General features: G+C 41.1%; 3 protein-coding genes across 5 annotated transcripts; 2 read left to right on the forward strand and 1 right to left on the reverse strand.

Annotated features, from left to right (window-relative positions):
• Positions 1-297: 297 nt before the first annotated feature.
• glod5 (glyoxalase domain containing 5) lies at positions 298-4,013 on the forward strand. Of its 2 annotated transcripts, none has more exons than XM_034092535.2 (4): positions 298-544; positions 1,065-1,220; positions 2,935-3,090; positions 3,255-4,013. In XM_034092535.2, the coding sequence occupies exons 1-4, from the start codon at positions 386-388 to the stop codon at positions 3,405-3,407; spliced, it is 624 nt and encodes a 207-aa protein (XP_033948426.1). In that variant the 5' UTR covers positions 298-385; the 3' UTR covers positions 3,408-4,013. The 2 variants fall into 2 exon arrangements, with proteins under 2 accessions (XP_033948426.1, XP_033948428.1); XM_034092537.2 differs by having other exon boundaries at positions 1,068-1,220.
• Positions 4,014-9,770: 5,757 nt separating this feature from the next.
• Positions 9,771-21,479, reverse strand: irg1l (immunoresponsive gene 1, like). 2 transcript variants are annotated; one of them, XM_034092404.2, is made up of 7 exons: positions 21,361-21,479; positions 13,567-13,716; positions 13,079-13,133; positions 12,802-12,989; positions 12,390-12,482; positions 11,890-12,092; positions 9,771-11,249 (listed from the first exon to the last, which is right to left on the reverse strand). In XM_034092404.2, the coding sequence occupies exons 2-7, from the start codon at positions 13,582-13,584 to the stop codon at positions 10,325-10,327; spliced, it is 1,482 nt and encodes a 493-aa protein (XP_033948295.1). In that variant the 5' UTR covers positions 13,585-13,716; positions 21,361-21,479; the 3' UTR covers positions 9,771-10,324. The 2 variants fall into 2 exon arrangements, with proteins under 2 accessions (XP_033948295.1, XP_033948296.1); XM_034092405.2 differs by lacking the exon at positions 21,361-21,479 and adding an exon at positions 13,786-13,877.
• Positions 15,358-18,616, forward strand: LOC117453443 (uncharacterized). The gene is made up of 9 exons (XM_034092261.2): positions 15,358-16,504; positions 16,586-16,678; positions 16,768-16,872; positions 17,005-17,114; positions 17,224-17,415; positions 17,522-17,684; positions 17,769-17,934; positions 18,064-18,158; positions 18,266-18,616. Exons 1-9 carry the CDS (start codon positions 15,358-15,360, stop codon positions 18,349-18,351), a joined length of 2,157 nt encoding a protein of 718 aa, XP_033948152.2. The 3' UTR covers positions 18,352-18,616.
• Positions 21,480-23,192: the final 1,713 nt, after the last annotated feature.

Consider the following 23,192-nt stretch of genomic DNA (forward strand, 5'->3'; position numbering starts at 1 on the left):
GTACAATAGGAATTTGCAAAGTAACTTAATTTATCAAATTAAAGTAAAAGTGGAGTTAAAAATTCAATATTTTCCTCAAAGCTGTGGGCCTAGTAAAGAAGAATAAAGTAGCATAAGATAGAAAACCTGACGTTAAGAACAAATAACTCTTATTTGAACTTAAGTACAGTACTTCAGTAGATGTACTTTATTACTTTCCACCACTGGCGTTTGGTCTGCATCTGTGAAAGTGTGTAAGTACTAGCACCGCCTACTGGCAGATTTGTGAAAATCCAATGTAAAACTTAATAAACATGTTTTATTTGTTCATAGGTGTCTTTTCGATAGAGACGTGCTCCGGAAAAGTATGTTAGTGAAAGGTTGTAGTTTTGATCAGAGTTTGTAAATGCCTCTCTTCAGTGGTTCCTCTGTGTCGGCCAGTTCCAGCTGGTTCACACACAGAGGTGCAACAACAAGGAAGTGCTCCAACCCGCAGACGACAGCAAGGATGGCGCTGCGGACAGCTGGAGGTCGTTTATTTTACTTTCAGAGGAACGTTTTAAAGGTACTTTATTGAGATTATCTGCTAATTTAACCGCTAAATGTATTCCCACTACTTACCACTCGCGTCTCACTTTGTAAAGGCAGAAGTAGCTACCAGCAGTTAAGACTTCCCTTTAGATAATTCGGTATGTTAATAACCGAAAAATAGGTTCATACAATAGACTGTTAAATTATTATGATGATATGATTGTTAAACGTGTTGCTGGTCTACATCAACGTTTTTGCTAAATCCACATTTCTGGTCCTGTGCCGTAGGCTACATTGTCACCACTCTGCGACGCTGTTTCTGATTTAAAATGTTTTTATTGCACAGTCAAAAAGGTACATGTCACAAACATACAAATGAAAATGCCCAGATAATTTATTTTTAATGTATGGCTTTTTAATTTGACAATATGTTTTTGTATTATCTTGTTATAGCCTACATGTAGCCAATATAGAATGTTTTATTAATCTTGAATAGCATTAACCAGTAAAGTTGTTGTTTAATCCCTAGAATGTATTTGTGTTATCTCTTACAGCAGGTCTCCATCCAAACACTTGGCTTTGTCAGGTTCAAAACAAGTTGTCCTGTTGAAGTGAGCCGCCTGGATCATTTGGTTCTGACTGTGAAAAGTGTGCCAGACACCATCAACTTTTATACCTCAGTTCTGGGCATGGAAGTAATCACTTTCAAGGTTTGCAATGTGCTTTTTAAATGTAGATGTACTATTATTATTTTTGTTTGTAGTAATGGTTGTAAGGCAAGGCAAGGCAAGTTTATTTATATAGCACTTTTCAACACAAGGCAATTCATAGTGCTTTACAAAAAATGAAAGACATTAAGAAAATGGCATTTAAAATCAGTCATTGAAAAGAAAAGCTAATAAAATAAACATTAAAAGAAAAAATACATGGATAAAAGTTACAGTGATAAAAGTTACAGTGCAGTCTAAGATATGAATAGTTAAATTAAAAGCAGCGACGAAAAGAAAAGTCTTCAGCCTGGATTTAAAAGTAGTCAGAGTTGCAGCGGACTTGCAGGTTTCAGGGAGTTTGTTCCAGATATTTGGAGCATAATAACTGAATGCTGCTTCTCCATGTTTAGTTCTGACTCTAGGGACAGAAAGCTTACCAGTCCCTGAAGACCTGAGAGATCTGGATGGTTCATAATTTAGCAGGAGGTCAGAAATGTATTTTGGGCCTAAACCATTCAGTGCTTTATAAACCAGCAGCAGTATTTTGAAATCTATTCTTTGACACACAGGAAGCCAGTGTAAAGACTTCAGAACAGGAGTGATGTGATCCACTTTCTTAGTGTTAGTGAGGACTCGAGCAGCGGCGTTCTGAATCAGCTGCAGCTTTCTCATAGCTGTTTTAGTGAGACCTGTGAAGACACCATTGCAGTAGTCGAGTCGACTGAAGATAAAGGCATGGACAAGTTTTTCCAAATCCTGCTGTGACATTAGTCTTTTAATCCTAGATATGTTCTTTAGGTGATAGTAGGCTGATTTAGTAACTGTTTTAATGTGACTGTTTAAACTCAGGTCAGAGTCCATGACTACACCTAGATTTCTGGCTTTATCTGTTGTTTTGAACATTGCAGGCTGAAGCTCAGCGTTAACTTTTATACGTTCTGCCTTGGCTCCAAAAACCATTACCTCAGTTTTATCTTTGTTTAATTGGAGAAAGTTCTGACACATCCAGTCATTGATTTGTTCAATGCACTTACTCAGTGTTTGAATTGGAGCATAGTCTCCTGGTGAAATTGTTACGTAAATTTGTGTGTCATCTGCATAGCTATGGTAACTTATTTTGTTGTTTTTCATTATCTGAGCCAGTGGTAGCATGTAGATGTTAAAGAGAAGAGGCCCCAAGATGGAGCCTTGAGGAACCCCACATGTCATATTTGTCAACTCAGATGTGTATTTACCTATAGAAACAAAGTTGTTTCTGTTGTAGTAGTAATGGTTATAGTAGTATCAGTAACAGTAGTAGCAGGTATTAGTAGTAGTAATGGTTTTAGTAGGCATACTCATTGTAAGTCAGATTAAGTATTGCTAATTAATTGAATATAGTTTATGCAATATCTTCATTCACAATTTTAACGTACAATTTATATTCTTATTCATTTCAAATAGACACCACTATAACATAACCCCATTCCCCTCCTGGGGATCAATTTAGTGTTAATAATTCTAATCATTTAATGTGTCAGTATTATCATTATCCATGCATTGTTTATGTAGTGATTAGTTAAGGTGAAATACTGTCTGCTTTTGGTTTGAGAGAACATCCACTAGATGGCAGGCTTTGACTGTATGTCAGCTGAAAGTGTCTCTATTGTTATGTACTCCCACTATGAGCTGCTTTGAGCTTTCCCACATCACCTGCTCTCTCTGCGTTTTCAAGGGAGATCGTAAGGCCCTGGGTTTTGGGCAGCAGAAGTTTAACCTTCACCAGTTGGGTCAGGAGTTTGAGCCCAAAGCCAAGCATCCAACGTCAGGCTCTGCGGACCTGTGCCTCATCACCAAAACCCCCCTCGCTACAGTGGCTTCACATCTGAAGGTTTCCTACAGACTCTCTTGAATTAATAACGCCAATTTAAATATTTTAAGATGGTTACACCTTTAAAGCCACGTGACTAGTTGTATGTGCATCACATTTGCTCACCGTTCTGGGTGTCTCTGAAATGCTCAGCGTCAATTGCTGTTGTCTCTTCTTCTCTGCAGGTCTGTGGGGTGGAGATAGAGGAGGGACCGGTGGAGAGGAGTGGAGCTGCGGGGCCCATCACGTCTCTGTACTTCAGAGATCCAGACCACAACCTCATCGAAGTTTCAAACTATAACCAGTCGACTCCAGAGGGATCCACTAAGTACAACTAGAAAATTGCATTTCCTCCTGAAAATGCGTGTGAATGCTGTAAACTGTGTACATTTGTTGCTGAATTTAGCTGAAAAAGCTGAATATTTTTTTAGTTGAATGGTCTCTGTAGCTGCTTTTAGCTATAAAAAAAAAGTAAGTGTGTTGCTGAACTTAGCGGAGAAATGCAGAAAAGTGAAATGATTTGAATCAAAATTGTTACAGCTCAAATGCATTGCAATGACTTTGTTGAAAACTTGAAAGTCAGTTAAACTGGAAGAGTAGGACAAATAGTGAAGAAGCTTAACATTTAAAAATAAAAGGTTTAAAAAAGATGTATAGCCTCAATGTCCTGAAATAGCTGAATAAGTTAATAATTGAATGGTTTCTGTAGCAGAAAGTAGGCTGAAGGAGTTAGATATTACATTTAAGTAGTAGTGAATGAATGTGTATTAAGCAGAGAAAATAAAGTAAAAACGCTTTGAAAAGCAGCAGAATATTTTAACTGCAAACTTTTGAACTAAAACCATACGTCACCAATAATGTATAACATATGTGGAACATGTTAAAGTCAGTATGAAGTCTCCATCAGACAGAAAATAATAGGCTGAGACAGTCTTTAAACTCCAGTCTGTTTGTCAGTGTTTGTTTCTGTGCTGAGCAGCTAATCATAACACCTGTGTGTGAGCCCAGAGATCAAAGGTTTCCATGGTGAAGACATTATCAAACACCTCTGTGCACCTAAGTTTGTTTTCCCCCGTGTTCTGCTTGAAAGCAAGTACCTGCCTCCTGCAAACTGTTGAAACAAACGCTTCAACTTGTGCAATTTTGAATCTGTATTTTTTTATATGGATCTTGAGTTGGTGTGACGTTGAAGCAGCGACCCTGCTGTAGTTTGTTTACAGCATAACGTTAGCATTTTGCTTCTGGCAATTAGATTTATTATTCAAAAATGATAAAAGTAGGGTAGACATGTGGATATTATCTGGCTGAACAAAATGTGATCCGTCTCTTAATGTGTGTCGACCACAGACCTTATTTTGAGCTATTTTCCAAATCCTATGGAGAAATTGCATTGCTTTTTTGTCGAAGGAACCGGAAGGAGTTTACTTCTGGGTTTTAGGACGCGTCACTGTGGCACTCTATACCAGCTCTAATACACAAGTGTTAAAATCTGAAGAAGGCTGAATATTTTGATATTTGAATGGTTCCTGTAGCTGAAAGTAGGCCGAAGTTATTTGACGGCAAAATATTGGTTGAAATACTAAGAAGAAGAAGAAGATTAAAGAACAGAAGAACTATAGTGGAAAGCTGTTGCACAGCATTCACACTCATTAGAGTTTAGCTGTGAAGTGTGAGAACCCCAATTACTGTTCTCAAACAACACAACACTATTTTCAGAGAGCAGTTGGCTGTGTAGACAGCCTTTGATTGTCGCAGTTTAATTGCAGTAGTGCTTAGCCTGTTTGAATAGAATGTACATTTATTATTTTAAATAATATAATATTTCAACATATGTTACAAAAGACAGTTGAAAAAAAAAATCTAATTTTCAATTTCTTATGTGGCGTTGAGATATCGGGACTTTAGTTTTTTACTACTGTAAAGCACATTGACTAGTGGGTCAGATGCACTTGAAATAGGCAACATTACTCCTCATTTAATTCACAAACACTGTTTGGATTCTCCACACATAGCGTTGTGTGTTCCTTCCAAACAACTCAACTTTGGTTTCATCTGTCCACAGAATATTTTGCCAGTAGTGCTGTGGAACATCAGGTGCTCTTTTGCAAACTTCCAACGTGCAGCAATGTTTTTTCTGGACAGCAGTGGCTTCCTCCGTGGTGTCCTCCCATGAACTCCATTCTTGTTCAGTGTTTTACGTATCGTAGATTCGTCAACAGAGATGTTAGCATGTGCCAGAGATTTCTTTAAGTCTCTAGCTGACACTCTAGGATTCTTCTTCACCTCATTGAGCATTCTGCGCTGTGCTCTTGCAGTCGTCTTTACAGGACGGCCACTCCTAGGGAGAGTAGCAATCAATCAATCAATCAATCAATCAATCAATCAATGTTTATTTATATAGCCCAATATCACAAATGTTACATTTGTCTCAGTGGTCTTCACAGTGTGTACAGAATATCAGTATGACAATACGACACCATCTGTCCTTAGACCCTCACATCGTACAAGGAAAAACTTCTAGAGAAAACCCAGTTTAAAGGGAAAAATGGGAGAAACCTCAGGGAGAGCAACAGAGGAGGGATCCCTCTCCCAGGACGGACAGACGTGCAATAGATGCCGTGTGTAAATTGAAAAGATAATACATTTGCAACATAGGTAGTCTAAATGTTTGGAAATGCATGTGTGTATAATAGGAAGATGAATCCACGAGGATATCCATCCAGGACCGATGATCCAGGACCACAGCCACGACTCAAGATCCAGGACCGCAGGATCATCCATGACTCCGGATCCCAGCGTATATAGACACCAAAAAGAAAGACATTTGGGGAAGCTGGGTTAATCGGAACATGAGAGTACACAGGTACAGACAGAGAGAAGGAAGAAGTAAGATGTCCCCCGACAGACTAAGCCTATATCAGCAAAACTAGGGGCTGAATCTAATCAGCCCTAACTATAAGCTTTATCAAAAAGGAAGGTCTTAAGCGCACTCTTAAAAACGGATAGGGTGTCTGCCGCCCGAACACAAACTGGAAGCTGATTCCACAAATGTGGAGCTTGATAAGAAAAGGCTCTGGCTCCCATTGTACTTTTAGAGACTCTAGGAACAACCAACAACCCTGCATTCTTGGAACGCAATGCCCTAGTAGGACAGTAGGGTATAATGAGTTCTTTAAGGTAAGATGGCGCCTGCCCATTAAGGGCTTTGTAGGCGAGAAGAAGAATTTTAAATTCTATCCTGTGTTCTATAGGCAGCCAGTGTAAGGCAGCCAGAACAGGAGTAATTTGGTCCCTTTTCCTAACTCTGGTTAGTACACGAGCTGCAGCATTTTGAATCAGCTGAAGCGACTTGACTGACTTCTTGGTACACCCTGATAATAAAGAGTTACAATAATCCAGCCTAGAAGTAACAACTGCATGGACTAGTTTCTCTGCATCGTTTTGAGGCAAGATATGCCTGATTTTTGCAATGTTACGTAGATGGAAGTAGGCGGTCCTTAAAATTGATTTTATGTGGGCGTTAAAGGATAAATCCTGATCAAATATAACACCAAGATTCCTTACAGTCTCACTGGAGGCCAAATTAATGCCATCCATAGTTAGTATATCTTTAGATAATTTGTTTCAACAGTGCTGAACTTTCTCCATGTATAGACAACTTGTCTTACCGTGGACTGATGAACATCAAGGCTTTCAGAGATACTTTTGGAACCCTTTCCAGCTTTATGCAAGTCAACAATTCTTAATGGTACGTCTTCTGAGAGCTCTTTTGTGCGAGGCATGGTTCACATCTGGCAATGCTTCTTAAGAATAGCAAATTCAAAACTGGTGTGTATTTTCTATAGGGCAGGGCAACTTTAACCAATACCTCCAATCTCGTCTCATTGATTGGACTCCAGGTTGGCTGACTCCTGACTCCAATTAGCTCTTGAAGAAGTCTTTAGCCGAGGGGTTCACATACTTTTTCCACCCTGCACTGTGAATGTTTACATGGTGTGTTCAATAAAAACATGAAAACATATAGTTTGTGTGGTATTAGTTTAAACAGACTGTGTTTGTCTATTGTTGTGACTTAGATGAAGATCAGAACACATTTTATGACCAACTTATGCAGAAATCCAGGTAATTCCAAAGGGTTCACATACTTTTTCTTGCAACTGTAGTATACTGTATAAACACACACTGGCGCATGGGCCATGACAAATGTGTACTTCTCTTTTATTTCTTCAGTAGTGCATTTCTCTTAAAACATCCTGCAGCTGGAACACTTAATGTCCAACACTAAAAGAGTACAAAGACAGTTCAAGACAGTCTCAACTCTGTACACAACTGGGCATCGATCAACAAGACTGTAGCACAAATATAGGGCTATAGTTCATTTTGTCAGTACTGAATATTCCTTTCTTAAGTTCACAATTCCCTGTATTTAATATTTCCCTTAAAATATGCACTGAAGAGCTAGACGATAAACATTACTCTGTCTCTGTATTTTCACCCACTATCACCCCACGTATCGAATCACAATCGTACCTTTGTTTGTGGTCTGTTATCAGTGACCGGATGAAAACAACTGAAGGCTGAGTTAACGGTGCTACCTTATCTGAAACCTGCGTGTAAGGGAAAGTTTATTGTGCATTTGAATGAATGTTATCAATAGTGAGAAGAATATTTGTTTTCCCTGTTTCCTGAATGTAAACCAGAACATTAGACTTACTGGCACTCATCAAAAAAAACCTGTCTACCCATTGTTGTATGGAAACTTAATCCCTGTCAAAGATTTACATCTATAAAGAAGTCTGAGCACCAATATTGTGTAGCCTTGTTTGCTGTGGGCGGAGTATAAAGTACAACTTTACACCTGTAATTTATCTCTATTGTGTTTGAATTCCCTTGTCATTGATGTGTCACCACACAGAAGTCTTTTATGACAACATTTTATACCTGAGGGGATATTGTTAGCTTAGATATTGTATTCAGTGCTATTTTTACCATGGTAATGTTTACGATAACTCAGAGATATGCAGGAACTGGAAGTATCCTTCGGAAAACGTTCCTGGCAATAGAACGTATCCTTGACGTGTGGGTACTTTTACCCAATGCTCGTAATTACCTGAATAAACATACTGGTATCCATTGCATTGTATCTATTGCTTATTTCCTTCTTTGAATTTGTATTGTTTATTTTACGTGACAACACAACCTTAAAGTAAAAAAAGACTTAAAAAAAAACCAATTGGATAAAAGTAAAAAACAAATTATGAAATCACATTACTGTTTTTTTCTTTCTTTGTTTTAGTATTTCCATCGTACCTCAATGCTGTATTCATAGGGAATGCTTTTATTTCCATGCAAAGTACAACAGTACCTTATCTGAAGTGTCTTTACCACCTATTCTATTTATTATGCGTTAACATGACATCAGTCAGAAACCCCATTATCCCCCTGGTATTGGGGGAAGACTGTCAAAAGACTGTGCCCTAGATTTTCTTTCCTTTTTTGCCAAACACAACAGACCATGTTCAGATGATTATTGATAACCTTGATCCAGTGCTTTATAGTTTATAGTCATAGTGTTTGTAACCTGATCTGTGGACCTTTGTGGAAAACTCTATATATATATATATCTATACTATATTCCGTTCTCTCGCTAGGAAGTGTAGTGTCTGCTGTTGACGCTGAGAACATTGTGCAGACCCTTTTTTTTTATTTAAAAGTTTCGTTACAAGGTGTTAGTTTTTGCTTTTACACAAATCTAGCTTTTACAATAGGACATTTCATTGAAAAAGTCCTAGTCTTAAATGATTGTATACGTACACTGTGCACGCACTGTTTTATACAGGTTGAATGTCATCTGCTGATATGCAGCAGTATGCCCAAATATAACTTAAATGTTTTACATCCACAAGATTTCAAAACATTAATGAATATGTTAAGTAGAATTACAGAGAAAAGTGTGAACAAATGAATAAACATGAATACATTGGGTGTCCCTCTTTTTGTAAGATAAGATCACAATTAATACATTAACTGTTAAATAGAACCTAGTTGGGCTGCTATAGACTCTGTTTAGAAATCACTTGAATAATTAACTTAATCTGGCGTTAATACTTACCCTTACTTTGCAAAAACACCCTCTCATTCAGATGTCCCATTGCACACAGGTGCATAAAACAAACCCCACTTGTCTCCATCTCCTGCAGACTTACTGCCACACAACTTAACTGAAGGATCCAGACTGGAATGAGGAAACCAGCCCTCTCTTCGCAGCATTGCTGCACTTTTACAAACACATCCTTCTGTTTTTGTTTGAAATACACTTGGAAAAGAAAAGTACTTTCATTGGACTTTTGTATGCATGGCAGTTCTTTATTGACTCAGTGTCAATGTTGTCCCGCTTGTTGAGAAAAAGACTGCATATGGATTCAGTTCCAGATGATTAACTGCGAGTTGTCAACTGAATGATAGTGTAGTGTCTGATATCATGAGTCATTTCTTTTCTTTGTGTCTTCTTGGGAAATACAGCTTGTTGAATTTTATTTTATAACCTACTCTTTTGCTTTAATTTGTGTGTTAAGGACTCACAAAAGACAGATTAGTATCTTCCTTGGCCAAACAAAACACTTTATAGTTCTCTCAAATAATTTTCTTATGTCAAATATTTAATTTCTTCGACTGTGTTTTCTTTGGTAAGTTTATTGAAGCTCATTACACAAACAGAAATGTTACACGTTTGAAATTCTGAAATGTGGAAGAGAAAACAGTTTTATATTTACATGTTTAAAGCATTAAACATTGCAATGTGGAGAAATAAATATCTTACATTATTGGGCACAAAAAACATAAAGTGCAGTATTTTGACAACATTAATATCTGAAAGTATGAATACTAATAAAAACTTAATATATAAATTCATACATTTTCCCTAATTTCGTCTTTGTTAGGTTACTAGATCATATTTTACAAGTTAAAAGTGTCCTACATAATTCAGCATACATAATTGTACATTTCATAAATATGTTTTGACATGGTGGCTCAAGAGATATGTCAGTATTTGTCATTACGGGTGTTACAGAATCATAGTATACAACATAGTGGCCTTTTCACCATCACCAATTACACAAGGGAAACAAGTTAGATTTTCCAGCCTGGATTTGGGCAAATGTGTCAAATACATTTTACAAAAAAGATCTTTGCTAAATGTATTTTATATATTTTTGCACACAATCATTTATATTTCAATGTCATTGCATGTGTCTCATTGCAGCTGTGAGAGAAGGTCCCTACAGTCCCCAAGTGTGTCCAGCCCCCCCACCACATCAATCAGCCCCTCCACCTGCTCTGAGCGAAGCACCGCCCCTGCGTTTTTTCTGAACTTCTTCCTCAGGCTCTCATTGGTCAACGGGTTACGCCAGTGACCGTAGAAAGTGTCACAGCGTCCCTTCAAAATGTGTCCCTCAACAAGTGTAACCTGGACCTCCCCATACATGCTGTTGAAATTAGCAGGGTTGTCATGGGGATGCTCCACGCGAACACGACTCAGCAGAGCGAGGATGTCTGGGCGCCTCAGAGCAGCCGGAGTGAAGGACTGCACGGTCACTTCGCCATCCAGGAGAGCGCTGCAAGCGTTGAATTGGAAGGAGTGGCGTGCCTCATGCTCAGATTCGGGGAATGGCCTGTTGATGTACTTTGATTTGGGGACTCTGAGCAGGATGTCTTGGACTTGAGATGGGGACACAGTGCCAGGGCCCAACCCCACGAGAAGCGTATGGACCGAGGCGGCAGCATCTGCTACCCAGTGCATCCCCAGATGGGCCGGGAAGCGCTTGAAGCCCATGTCCTGCTCCTCTAGCAGGAACACATGGCCGTCATTGGGGGATTCTAAAGGCTTGGGCACATAGTCTTCATAAAAGGCATCGAAGCCGGCCACACCAGCAACAGCATCGAGGATCAGATGACTTGCCTCGAGGCCCCGGGAGGCCAGCAAAGCAGCCTCCAGCCCCAAACGTGAGGCATTACCGATGTGAAGGGGTTTGGACTGAGTGGCAGCATTGGCCATTGGAGCTCCAGAGAGAGAAGCAGCTATAGCCAAGGCATGACTGCACTGGGAGTGATCTAAAGACAAGAGGCGAGCACAGGCGGCTGCACTCCCCATGGTCCCCACAACGCTTGGAGGGTGAAACCTGGTGATAAGGGAGAAAGAAACTGTGTTAAAATGTGTTAAGACCATTTTTACTTGGGACAGAACATCTCAAATGTGTGTTTCTCAGCATTATGTTTGTGTAAAGGTGCCCGTTTGTTAGAATCTGCTACACTTTCCAAAGACTCCACATTCAGAGAGAGCTTATTTCAGGAAAATTGTTCAAAGCCATTTCAGTATTTGACAAACAAGTAAATAGTGTATTGGGTGATTTTACTTGGTGTACACATTTGCCAAAAGGAGTCCTCCTGTGCGATGCTCTCGAACACATGGCTAATTGTGGTAACACTACCCACAGAGGCTCTGCTGTCCTTGATATGAACATGACAACCAGCCTTTCACAGCTCATTGACACCACTAAGAGGCTGCCCATTACACTGCACTCACCTCCTTGTAAACCACACTGCAGGGATCTGCAGAATCAAATATGGGGCTCTTTAGACTCATGTGGATATTTGTTCTCCGTGTAAAGTAACAATTCAAAATACTCAATAATAAGCTGGCTTTAGATCGTTTAAATCATCACCGTAAGACCCAGTAAGTACAAACCTTCATAAATGTGTTTATAACCCTAAGAATAACATTATCTTTGACTGATTTGACCCACTCCCTGAGGCGCTCACCTCTTAGGGATGTTGTGGGCCTCATGAGAGAACCTCATCAATCTGCCCTGGATCTCAATGCCGACGTTGAATGCCAGCAGGAAGTCGGGGCCACTGGGTTTGCTGTTAGGCATCATGTCACTGAGTGCTAACACAGCAGGGAGGACCGCTCCTGAGGGGTGAGTGGCAGGGTGCCATGTATCATCAAAGTCCATGGAGTGAGTCTGCATCACAGAAAGAACAAACGGATTGAATTCAAATGAAAATGGACTGTTTAACTTCTGTTTTTAATGAAAATATACAACTACAAGTAACTGCTGCAGAAATGAACTGACATCCTGATGCTGCTTAAAGTATGAAAGCAATGTTTGCTGACAAAATGCTGGACATTTTGACAGAAGGGTAATGCGGGGTCAAGTCAGTATTTTCATCAACCCATCTTTCGATCGGATGCACAGATGGTTTTAGTGCATCTGATGTGCACTGGGGACAACCCATCTGTTCCTCCTGTTTGTACTCACAGCCACTCCATTGACGAAAGCAGCCAGTGTGGGGGAGAGCCTGCTGCCTCTGCGTCCGTAAACAGAGCTGATGTCATCTGGAGCATACATGTGCTGGAGCGGGAAACACAGAGACAGGTAAACACAGGGAGTTGTCACAAGGACATGTTTGATACAACAGTTGTGTGCTCAAGTCAAACACAGACATTTGGAGAAAAGGGTCACCATGCATAAATAAACCCCTCTCACGATATATGACGCACTCCAGCCTAATAATAACATGGTTGTTTTTTTTAAACCCATCTGATCTGTCCACGCAGCACTTGCACTGACGTACGACTGCTGTTTGCCAAATGTCAATAATTGCTTTCATCTGTCTTATTGTTTCATATCAGATAATACCTTCAGGTTATTTCTATTGACTTCGCCTCACCTGGCAGTGCTGCAGGGCCAATTCAAACACGTCTGTAGTGCTGCCAATGAGACCAACTCCGATGCTGTCCAGCACCATTCTTTTGCTGCGGTGAAGCACCAGTGATGACAAGTGCTGCGGCTTGACTTCACTGATGAACCTCCCATAGCTGGCTGTGACTGTGTCTTCAGGGTCCGGGCGCTTCAAGACTGCAGGGAGAAAGAGAAAGGATATTATAGGTCAGGAGTAAGTAAAGAGGTCTTTTTGTGTTCAGACAAAGAGATGTAGTTGAGTTTACCTTCGACTGCAGACTTATGCAGCCCCCTGACAGCCCACACTGGTCGAATGGTTTTCTGCAGGAACAAGGGAACAATCCTTACTGACACCTGTAAACCACTAAGTGTGACAATAATTGTTTTACTATCTCAGATTCATTACCGTCAGTGAGCACACGCACAATGATTTTCTGCCAGACTCTGGTTTAATTAAATCAGCTATTTGTGGATATTGGCATCCTTATAATGAAAATAACTCAGCCTGTGTGCCTCTTTTGTAAAAGCTATTGTGCTGGGTGTCGTTCAGTGTGTGTAATCTGCTCAGGTTAATTCTCCCTTAACAAGAACAAAAACACCTCGTGCAAGCTTTATTAGTTTAGAGCTGACTGGATTAAAATGAATATTTTAAGGACACCTAACAATCTAATTGAGTTACTCAAGCCTTAGCAATATGTATGAGTATCTAGATGTTCTATTAATAAGAAATATACTTATATCTTTAAATCTGTACCTGTAATGTGGAGATCATGGCTTCAGTCAGCTGTTTCTCTCTTATTGCTCTTTGCAGTCAACAGGTTGTTCAGATGATGCTGATGCTTCTCAGGTTCAGAGGGTACCTTCCTTATATAGTCCTAGCCTCACAATGGCTTCTTATGCTGACCTGAAACAGGGAAGGGCAAATCTATAACAACACCTTATTGTTTAATGGAATGTACACAGTGGTCATCACCATCATCATCCTCCTCAATATCGTCATAACCAGGGTGGTCTTCCTGGGTAGAAGAGGAGGAAGGAGTGGTACTTCATTGTCTAGGAGGAAGAGCAGTGATGTCACCTCTGGTTGCAAACGTCAAGTTGGGGAATTTTCATGAACTCCTCCTACAAACTGGAGGACTTATTTATTGAATCCCTGCTTCAGAACAACTCAGCAGCTCCTCTGTCTGCGTATCTTCACCAGGTAACACTTTATTTTTAATTGCTGTATTACTAGCTAGTAGAAACAGTGTATTACATGTAATACAATGCCACATATAAAGTGATGGTGATCACAGGGTGAAAAGCTGCCATTAGATGAAATATATAATACAAAGTCAAATTGTTTTTGAAAATATTTTACCATAGACTACTCAAATTGAAACTGAAAAAATACAAGACATAACGAAACCAGAATCTGTGTTTTGGTAGATTTCAGTAAATCTAATCTAAAGTGTAATTGATGGATACAATGTTAAATTGTGACATGCTTATTTTGAGCCATTGGAGTACTAAAGTTGGATTTAAAAAAAATGAATTCAGAAAAAATTATTATCCCAGGGCGGGCGGGGGGGGGCAAAGACTCTGATGTTTCTGTAAATGTTTAGGGAGATAAAAGTGAGTAAGTACTTGACTTACGTAACATTTTAAGACATAACCGTTTGTTTGTTATTTGTGTTCAACTATAGTCTTTTTCAGTTTTTACTACTCTACTTTAGCAAATCAATTGTTACAGTAAATCAAGATTAAAACAAAATTCTCAGTTTATGTTTCAGGCAAGTCCTGCGTTTGGTATTGCACAACATATTAAGTCAATGGAAATTGTTCATTCACTTATGGATGTGTTGTCTGTGTGATTAGTTTCTTTGACTCAGCTTGAAAACAAAGACCTGATGGCGTCATCAGATGAATTTCCAGCCAGTTTCTATGGAGAACCAGGAGTGTTGGGCATGTTATCCAATGGGATCAGTGCATTCCTCGTTCTTCTGCAGAACTTCTACACAGCACACACTGGCACTGCACCAGCTGGGGTGGAGAACATCCTAGCAGGTTGAAATTGTTTTAAATATATGTACATTTACTGATGTTGTTGTAATTTACTTTTCTATTTGAATTTTTTTCTTCACAATCTTTGACACAATCTGATAAACTAGTTTTAATAATTTCAATTTTACATTTCTTTGTAGGTGTCCATCTCATCCTGATTGGTGGTGTATGCCAACTAGTTGCAGGAATGCTTTCCTTTAGAAAATACGATCATCTGAGCGGCACTGCCTTTATTGGCTATGCTGCACTTTGGGGCAGTTATGGTGCCACCAGAATCTACTTTGGTGCCTCAACTCAAACCCCATCAATAGTACCTTTGCCAGCTCAAATTATGAACAATTTGTCCACTAATATGACGAGCAACATGTCTCTGACCGCCACCATGGTGATCCCAGTTTGCCATGTATGCCTGTCCATAAAAGAGACAGCCATTGCTGGTCTGGTCCCCTACATCCTTCTGTCCTTTCTCCTCGCCTTCTGCTCTGCCACAGTCAACTACATCATGCCTTTGGTTTTCGGGGCCATCACAGCCACCTTAGTCTTCGAAGCAGTGGGTCTGGTAGCGAGCTCCTGGGCTCTCGTGGTCTCTGGGGTTCTGGAGTTGCTTATTCTGATTTTTGCCATCTATGGTTCAGCTGCACTGCTTGGAAAAGGTCTGACTCAACGTCTAGTCCTCAAAGGCTTTGGTACCCCTCTCTTTAATGTCCTCCTGCTCGGGACCACCAACTCAGGTAGCGCCCAGAAAATTGGCCAAGAGAAGAAGAAAAACACAAAATATGCCGAGCCAATGGCCTTGGGTTTTTTCTGTGACACTGTAGCCCCCTTCATCTTTGCTTTCTACAGCTTTGGGTACATGAAGTCTTTTGGTGTTGGAGTGGCATGGGTCTCAATCATCACAGTTTCCCAGCTGTTCTCCAGCTATTACGCCCATCTGCGCCAAGACTGCTACCACACCACTAAGTTTGGTCTTCATGCCACATATTGGCTGATCAAGGCTTGGGATGAGTTTGTGCTTTCTGCTCTGGTTTTGGAGGACGGCAAAGTGGCCTCAGGGAGGGAAGCAATGGTGGGGAATTGGTTCTTTGTGGTGGCAGGCGTGATGCTCTGCGTGGGAAGCCTCAACACAGACGTCCTGGAGCTGATCCACAACATGCTGTTCGTCCTGCTCACGCTCTCAACAATCCCCCAGATTGCTCTCCAGGTATACTACATCTTCTTTGGTGTAGCTTGCTCCCTGTTCACCGCAGCCTCCCTGTATTGTACCTTCTCGCGTCTCATCAACACCATAGCAGAGAAGTCTCTGATCCCTGTGGGACCCCAGCCCATCTCCTCTGAGATGTTGAAGAAGGCTCTCATGTGCTGCAGGGCCAATCAGGGAGACCAGGAGGCGCTGCCCCAAACTGACCAGGGATCAGACGCCCTGTTCTACATTTCTAATGGGGTTGCAGCTCTCTCAGCTCTTCATGCACGTTCTTCCAGTTTGAATCCTGCCTTCCTTCACCTGACTGTCCCCTGGGTCCTGATCTCTGGAGCCATCATCCAGGCCTATGTCAGCCGGCTGCAGGTCACAGGAGGGGGTCGTTTTGGTTCAGTCATTCCAACCATCTACGTAGCAGTATGGGCAACCTGGACCTGGTTTAGGTTTTCAGGTATGTCATGACAAACATGTGTTTAAAAGAAAACTTGTTGTGACTGAATTACACACATTCTGATTCCACGTTTTTCTTTAGGCAACCTGCTTCAGCTCTCCGCAGAGGCAGCATACGGTTTCACAGCAGGAGCCATTGCTCTCCTGGTCATTAACGCTTTCCTTATGCTCATTGGTAAGGTCAAGGATTCTATTTTAAGAGAGTTTGGCGATTTCATTAGTTTGGTTTTTAGCTTTTTTTCATGTTTATATTGTCCATGTCAGCTGCCTATAGGAACCTGGTTTTGCTGTTTCTAACATCAGTCATGGAGGTCGTTCTGGTCTGTTTCCTGCTTTCCACTCTGCAACGACTTCCATATGGATTTGAAAGTAAGTATAGACAAAGCTTCATTTTGAGATGAATGTCCCATTTTTAAATATAGATAAAGGCCGGAATTAAAATCAAATCTGTAAAATCAAATCCATATTGTTATTAAAACATGTTGACAACCTTCTTTACAGTTGCCATGCTTGCACTTTTTTCAATAATTTGTATATATGGGGCTCTGGCGTCACTGGTGAACTGCATCTTCTCACATAGACTTCTGCCTATGGGCCCTCCCTTGATAAAGGTAACCAATTAAGATACTATTGTTGCATTTGTTGCTAATTCTACATAGTCTGTAATATTCTATCCAATGTATTCCATGGAATTATCCCTAACTCTTTGGCCTTCCTTAGGAGAAAGTGAGGTGGGAGTCTGTTCCAGAGCTGCCCTGTCCTGTTGCTAATTCTCGACTCACCAGCAGCCTCATGAAGATCGCTGGCCTTCTGGAGGAAGGAGGAGTGTGCGGTGTTCCCACAGACACTGTGTATGCCCTGGCTGCCTCCTGCAAGAACCCCCGAGCTATTGAGAACATCTACAATATTAAAGTAGGAATGCTAGTTGCTATCATTTTTAAGTGTAATCTGAAATCATTAAATCCACATTTCGCTTTAATGTGAAACTCATCAACCTTTTGTCTGTGTCTTCCTCAAGGACAGACCAGCAGAGAAGCCCATCTGCATTTGCATCTCTAATGTGGAGCAGCTGGTGGAAGCCAAGCCTCCCTTCAGCCCTCTGCTCTGGGAGTTTATGAGGAACGTGTATCCAGGAGGCATCAGCTGCATCGTCAGCAAAGGAGACTGGCTCTTCAAACTAGGTAAACAGTTTAACAGCTGCTTTACTGGACCCATTTAACAAGTCTTCCATCAATAGTCAGCTCACCTCAATGTATCTTGTGTAGGAGTTGGACCAGCTTATGACCGTGTTGGCACTAAGGACAGCATCATGATCCGAGTCCCTGACCACACAGTGACCGGCCACCTATGTGACATCACCGGACCCCTTGCTATTACATCAGCCAATCCCAGCGGAGAGCCAGACAGCACCCACCACACCATGGTCATCAAGTCAGTGTCTATCCTCTGAATGTCCTTTTAAAGCAGTTTAATCCCGAGAGACAAAATGTGTCATGATTGAATATTCTCAATGGACGGACATTGACTCACATTCTTTCTCCTATCTTATTTTTGCCACAGTCGACTGGGACACAAGCTCCAAGGGGTTCTGTGTGACGGGGACTCAAATGAAGTTGTTGCTTCTACTGTGGTCAACTGCCTCAAAATTGATGAAGGTAAAATGCAAGAGAAATCCCATTATGTTTCTCTCTTTTCTGTGTGTTTCACTGGCACTATCTAACCCAAGCCTGTGTTTTACTTTTTATTTTACACTTTTACACAGGAACCATCACTATTGTGAGGGAAGGTTGTGTCCCTGCAGTCAAAGTCCATCAGATCTTCGAACGAGTGAAAAGCACTATGGTGTGATTCTCTTGCACTCAATTTCTCCTCTTCATGACTGATACCCCATAAGATTGGCTTGTTTAGCTCCCCTATTTCCCTTCTACAATCTCAGGGCGACTTTCTAAGTAACAGCGTATGTTGTGTGTGTGCAAATGTTAGAATAAAATAACCTTTTCACAATGCTCTTGATAGATACTTGACATTCTCAGCAAAGACCTTGGGAAAGATACCGTTTCTTTGCTGTATCTGCTGAACTTTTTATTTACTATATAACACAATACAAAATATATTTATGGACCTACCATTGTACTTTTTTGGTAATTATGTAATATGTATTTATACATTTAAATTATCCATTATCTTCACATAAGTTTTGTTGAATAAAAAAATTACCGGTTACTGTATGTATCTAAGCTAACGGTGGAAACAATGATCGTGACTGAAGTTGTGTATTGTTTGTGTAAATAATAATAAAAACAATGACATCACTATAATATAACTTTCAATTGATTCATTTCTTAACACATGTTGTTTAGCATAGGCATGAAGGACATGGGGATCAGTAGCTTACATATGATGTGCTTTAATTTTTAATAAAGTCATGTTTTGGACTTTAACTGATGCATTCAATTCAATATATATTAAAATATTTTAAAGACATTTGCAAAAACTTGAAAAATCAGTATCTATTGCTGCATTGTTCCAACAGGCAAAGACATGTATTCACAGTTGGTAACTCGATTTGTAATATAGTTTAGTGCAAAATCAATTAACAAATTGATAATCTCCTACAGGTTATACAACAACATTTAATTTAAAAAATGTGTTTAGAAAATGTTTTGTGAAAGGTTCTTTTTGAAAATATTCAATACCTCCACAGTGAATTGCTTCTAAAAAGCCCTTCACACATTAATGGTCGCCTTTTGGTTATAATACACCAACAAGTTAGGAACAACTCCTTTTGAATATTTATTGTGGAAAATGTTAGATTACTATTGTATACAATGTATTGCTACCACAATCCATCAGCGACTTATATTCACTTCAATTTCGTGGACATGCTTACGGATTTTCTTGCTCAAAGGAAGCTCTCGTCAATGGAGCTGCCACATGCAAGAGAGCTTTGAAGGTTTTGGAAATTGATAATTATAATAATAATAACTTGGATTTATATAGCGCCTTTCAGGGGACCCAAGTTTGCTTTACAGCAGAATAAAACAAACAAACTATTGGTGTAGTTAGTACAACCATAGGAGACCATTGATGAGTGAAACCATTTTTGTTTTAATACACTTTCAAAAAGTGAACATATTGAAAATAATGTATGAACAAGTCTTAAGAACAAACCTTTTTTAGTATATGAATACTTTATTGTATTTGAAGAACTTTATTTTCGGTAGCTTCCAAGTCATGTGACCAAGTGACTCTACATTGATGCAGCATTATTATTCTACACTGGATGAGTGTATACCTCTTATATTTGAATCTTTGTGTTTTTTTGGATGTTATATAAATATATTTCTAAGTAGTGTTTTTCAATAGCTTTATGTCATGTTGAACATTGAGCATTTAGCAAGTTTTCTCAAAGGTTATACATAGACAATCTAAAGCATGTGATCACAGGTGTTGCTAAAAAATAGACCTTTTTTACCATGGTTACATGCACACTACAGGAAAGGGCCTCTTTAATGCTTGCAGTCATACAGAGAGTATCACTGTCTGCAGAGTGAAATACAAAAAGGAGAGACTGCGTTGCATATTTCAACACTGAAAGGGAGGAGCCTGATGGCACTAGATGTTTTAAGGTCACTCACACACAGAGCACCTTTTTGCTCAGGTTCCCATAAGAATTGTTTCCTGGCAGTTGGATACGTGATAAGGTGCACATAGTGAAACTCACTATCAATGTAATACATCCTAATTAGGATATTTCTCAAGCTTAGCACAAACATGAAAGCAGTTAACAGAGATAAACCCTAGCACGCAAGAAACACAGTAATATAATTTAATCTCAATGGACTGAAACAAATACCCTTGAGATTTTCCCTGTTCAAAGAGACACTATAAGCTAATGATTAAACAAGGAAACGGCTCTTCTTATACCGCAAGTCATTACCAGGTGGAGTAGGAAAGAGTTTTAAATGTTTTTTAGTTTTTAATAGCGTGACTAATTAACCCCGTCCACAGGCTCATTAGGCTTTGAATGATACATTACATATTATAACATTAACAAACATCACATGAGCACACCGTCAGCGAATGTAAAAGCTGGTTGGAGAGTCAACCTACATATGTGCATATCAATTTGCACATATAAATATAAATATAAATGTAGTTTTACTGATGATCTTAGACTGTGTAGATGTCCTCCTCTCCACGTGTTTGTCGCTGTGGTTAACTTCTCTACAGTTTGATCCATCACTCAGTAAAACCTGCCTGTATTTGTTCCTCACTTAGCTTACGGCAATAGAGGATGTATTCATCAGGTGATAGTCAAAAGCATGATTAAGGATGTTCATTGAGTAAACATTTACTGACAAACAGTTTAATCAGCAGTGTTTGCTTGAGATATATGCATAGGGAGCTATGACGTTACTGGTTTCGTTTTTTGCAGATGTTACAATAAGTGAATAAATAAAGATGTGGCTCACATGAGGGCTCACATGATACTCCATATATCCAGATTAGACAAATACAGTCATGCACAAAATGTACCAAATTAGAAAATATATAAAAAAGAAAACAATAGAAACTACGATACTGTATAATAACAGAATCCTTAATAATGAATGTCTTTAGTTAAACTGAAAGAAAACATTAATTTTTTTTACGACATAATATACTTTGACCTCGAATATGACTTAGGACTTTTTTTACACAAACCCTTTTTCACCGATTACTTTACTGTGAAGTTTTATGCATTTCTATGAGATATACTTTTTTGACATACTTTGTATCCATTATTATAGGTTATTTATAACATAATGACATACTATTGAATTACTTATTAAACTTTTTTAACATCATACTTACCATAATAAATATAGGCTCGGTGTTACGGTGTGTGCAGGAAGCAGGGCCCAAATGCAGATTAAAGTGTCAAAAATAAATAACTCCTTTATTTCAAGGCTATACTATAAACAAAGACAGAACAGAACACTCACAAGACAAGATGAACCGACAAAGACAGACAGACCAGAACTTAAATACACACAAGACTAATCATGCAAACAAGACACAGGTGAGGAGGAAGGAGAAAACACAGGGACACCAGGTGAACACAATCGGGTAATCAGGGAGGGAAAACAGACAGAAGGCAACAGGCAAAACAGGAGGTGAACACTTTTCAAAACAAAACAGGAAACCAAAGACAGAAAAAGACAAGACAAAACACAACACAGACAGATCTTGACAGTACCCCCCCCCCCTCAAGGGACGGATCCCAGACGTCCCAAAAAAAAAAATCCAGCAGGGTGGATGGAGGGGGACCGGAGGAGGGACACAAAACTAAGCCCAACAGGGTGGGTGGAGGGGGTCTGGAGGACGGGCTTGGGCTGACAGCGGACGGCCCGGGGGCAAGGCAGAGTTCAAAAAGGGGAACTCGGGCGGACGGCCCGGGGGCAAGGCAGAGTTCAAGGAAGGGGTCTCGGGGGACGGCCCGGGGGCAAGGCAGAGTTCAAAAAGGGGGACTCGGGCGGACGGCCCGGGGGCAAGGCAGAGTTCAAAAAGGGGAACTCGGGTGGACGGCCCGGGGGCAAGGCAGAGTTCAGGGTGGGGCGAAGGCCAAACAGCTCCGGAGGCCGGGCAGGACCCAGTGTCGGCCGAACAGGAACCGGAGCCTGTGGGACAGGCTTCGGCAGGACAGATGATGGCGGAGCCTCCAACGGAACTGGACAAGGGGTTGGCAGTACCCCTGGCAGGACAGGAGATCCAACTGGACTGGACATAGAGCTGGCAGGATCCCCAGCGGAACCTCCAAAAGCACGGGACATAGAGTTGGCAGGACCCACCGTAGAAGAGTAGTCGGCGGGACCAACGGAACTGGACAAGGGGTTGGCAGTACCCCTGGCAGGACAGGAGATCCAACTGGACTGGACATAGAGCTGGCAGGATCCCCAGCGGAACCTCCAAAGGCACGGGACATAGAGTTGGCAGGACCCCCGGCAGAAGAGTAGTCGGCGGGGCCTCCAACGGGACAGGACACAGGATTGGCTGGACCCCCGGCAGGAGAGTAGACGGTGGGGCCCCCAACGGCACAGGACTTAGGGTTGGCAGGACCCCCAGCAGAAGAGTAGTCGGTGGGGCCTCCAACGGCACAGGACATACGGTTGGCAGGACCCCCGGCAGAAGAGTAGTCGGCGGGACCCCCAACAGGACAGGACAAAGGGTTGGCAAGACCCCCAGTGGAACCTCCAACGGTACAGGACATAGGGTTGGCAGGACCCCCGGCAGAAGAGTAGTCGGCGGGGCCTCCAACGGCACAGGACATAGGGTTGGCAGGACCCCCGGCAGGAGAGTAGTCGGCGGTACCCCCAACGGGACAGGACATAGGGTTGGCAGGACCCCCGGCAGGAGAGTAGTCGGCGGGACCCCCAACGGGACAGGACAAAGGGTTGGCAGGACCCCCAGCGGAACCTCCAACGGTACAGGGGTAGGGACTTGAGTGGAAACTCGAGAGAGGGAACTCGAGAGGAAACTTGAGAGTTGACTTGAGAGGTGACTTGAAAGGGATCTCGAGAGGGAACTTGAACGGAGACTCGAGAGGTGACTTGAGAGGTGACCCGAGAGGAGACTTGAGAGGTGACTTGAGAGGAATTTCGAGAGGGAACTCGAGAGAGAGGGCTTGAGAGGGAACTCGAGAAGAG

The sequence above is a fragment of the Pseudochaenichthys georgianus genome, chromosome 10, assembly GCF_902827115.2.
Source record: "Pseudochaenichthys georgianus chromosome 10, fPseGeo1.2, whole genome shotgun sequence".
In the NCBI taxonomy this organism is placed as follows: domain Eukaryota; kingdom Metazoa; phylum Chordata; class Actinopteri; order Perciformes; family Channichthyidae; genus Pseudochaenichthys; species Pseudochaenichthys georgianus.